Source organism: Pangasianodon hypophthalmus, chromosome 14 (genome assembly GCF_027358585.1).
Source record: "Pangasianodon hypophthalmus isolate fPanHyp1 chromosome 14, fPanHyp1.pri, whole genome shotgun sequence".
NCBI lineage: Eukaryota > Metazoa > Chordata > Actinopteri > Siluriformes > Pangasiidae > Pangasianodon > Pangasianodon hypophthalmus.
The window spans coordinates 25,979,932-25,982,431 of NC_069723.1; the positions used below are offsets into that span (position 1 = coordinate 25,979,932).

The 2,500-nt window shown below is 45.7% G+C and overlaps 1 protein-coding gene across 1 annotated transcript in view; it reads left to right on the plus strand.

Moving 5' to 3' along the window:
• Window positions 1-2,500, plus strand: part of chd7 (chromodomain helicase DNA binding protein 7) — a 96,089-nt gene that overhangs the window by 69,076 nt on the left and 24,513 nt on the right. Inside the window, 2 exon segments of the mRNA XM_034310524.2 lie at window positions 1-119; window positions 1,175-1,385. The exon segment at window positions 1-119 is cut by the window's left edge and continues 158 nt beyond it. Coding sequence (XP_034166415.2) covers window positions 1-119; window positions 1,175-1,385 — 330 coding nt within the window.

Consider the following 2,500-nt stretch of genomic DNA (forward strand, 5'->3'; position numbering starts at 1 on the left):
CTTCCTGTCTAAGAGTGGAGGAGGAGGAGGAGGAGGAGGAGGAGGATCAAGCGTCCCCAACCTCCTGAACACCATGATGGAGCTGCGCAAGTGCTGTAACCACCCCTACCTCATCAACGGTACACACACACACACACACACACACACACACCTCATCAACGGTACACACACACACACACACACACACACACCTCATCAACGGTACACACACACACACACACACACACACACACACACACACACACCTCATCAACGGTACACACACACCCCTACCTCATCAACGGTACACACACACACACACACACACACACACCTCATCAACGGTACACACACACACACACACACACACACACACACACACACACACACACCTCATCAACGGTACACACACACACACACACACACCCTCATCAACGGTACACACACACCCCTACCTCATCAACGGTACACACACTCTTCTGCCTCATTAGTGGCGCACACACACTTACAATTATCTTCTCACTATCCAGCTAAACTCTCCTGCTTTACTGTTTTCTGTGAAATTGTGTGTGTGTGTGTGCGCGTGTGTGTGTGTGTGTGTGTGTGTGTGTGTGTGTGTGTGTGTGTGTTATGGCCCCTGACATCCTGCTCACTTTTATTTGGAGTTCACTTACTCAGCAGTTTTGTATTTAGCGTAAAGTCACTCACGAGTCGTGTGTGTATTTCAGCCTGAGTGTGAGATGTGCTGCACAGATAAACTTACTGTAAATACAACACTCACGGTCTACTTACGCACCTGTGTCTCACCTGACCTCAGGTCAACCAGTTCATCTCATCAGCCAATCATTAACAAGAAAAGTGATCATGTGCCATCATCACTGATCCTCCTCATGAAGTGCTTAATGTAAATCCTGACTTGAGTAATGTAGTAATCTAACAGCGGCACACAACCAGGAGTGAAAATTCACTCGTGCAAACTGTTCTGGTGATGTCATACGATCAAGTCTGATTGGCTCATCAGTTAAGCTTAAGCTCCGCCCTCGTTGACCCAGAGCTGTGACGCAGCAAAATCGGGAAGTAATTTAAGAAATTTTCATTTAAAAGTGAAATGTGGGATGAGAAATGTAAATAAGAGTATTTTCTGATGATAGTTTACCAGCTTGTCGTGTTCTCTCGTCTCCCGCCGTGTGTGTAGGAGCGGAGGAGAAGATCATGGAGGAGTTTAGGGAGAGCCACCCGGCCGATCTGTCCGATTTCCACCTGCAGGCGATGATCCAGGCGGCGGGGAAGCTGGTGCTCATCGATAAGCTCCTCCCCAAACTGAAGGCCGGCGGCCACCGCGTGCTCATCTTCTCCCAGATGGTGCGCTGCCTCGACATCCTTGAGGATTACCTCATCCAGAGAAGGTGAGGTTTAAACACCTAAAATAGTAACACGTCACGGTCGAGCCTCTCACGCGCGCACACACACACACACACACACGCGCGCGCGCTTCAGTTTCGGTTTAAATCATCCCCACGTCGTATGCTTTTTCTCATTTCTGTTTTATTGTAAAACTAAGCAGATTTTTAAGAACTGTGAGTAAAATAACAAAGGAGAGAAGTGTTCAACTTCCTGTTTCATCATAGCATGACCCCACTTTCAGTTTTTCCCCCTCCATGTTAGTTAGTAGTCCCTGTTTAGAGAAGTTTTCTTTTTTTAAATCAATTGTTGTATTTATGTAGCGCTTTAACAATAGACATTGTCAGAGTGCAGCTTCACAGAAATCCGGTTATAGATATAGATCATTAACGAAGAGGCCAGAGGTGACATTGGTGAGGAAAACCTCCGAAATGACGTCCAAACCTCTTCTGAGCAACACCAGATAGCGTGATTGAGCCATTACGGTGTAGAAGAGTGAAGAGAAACAGCAGAGTGTTTACAGGATGTTCAGTGCGAGCAGATTGTGAATAAAAGTCCTGGGATGAGCAGCAGGACAGTCTTTAAGATTACAGCAGCAGCACTTACACACACATCTACACAGTCCAGGTGAGATTAAACCCTGAGACGAACACACTAACATCCCCTGTGCTACACTCAGGATGAATGGAGTGTGCTGAATTGTTTGCAGTTGTTTTTTAGCAGATGCAGTGAGACGCATGTAGCGTAAACAGGAAGTGAAAGCACAATGTGAACACGTGGAGATAAATAGTGGTTTAAAAATTAACCTTCTGTACACAACTTTTTCATCCTGTTCCAGAAGTGTGTGTGTTGTTCATCCCCTCGTAGACACGGTGTGTGTGTGTGTGTTTCTTTGGGGCTGAGATGTTGAGAACAGGTTTAAAACTTTCATTTGGTGTGAGAGTTGGTCTTGGTGTGTGTGTGTGTGTGTGTGTGTGTGTGTGTGGAGGTGTTTGACTGAAGAAGAGTTACAGAGATGAGTTGTTCTCATTCAGTAGTAAATTAATCATGTTTTATTGAACACACTCTGCCATAACTGTGAGTAAATGAAGCACTAATAGAAATGAACAGCTCGAGACTC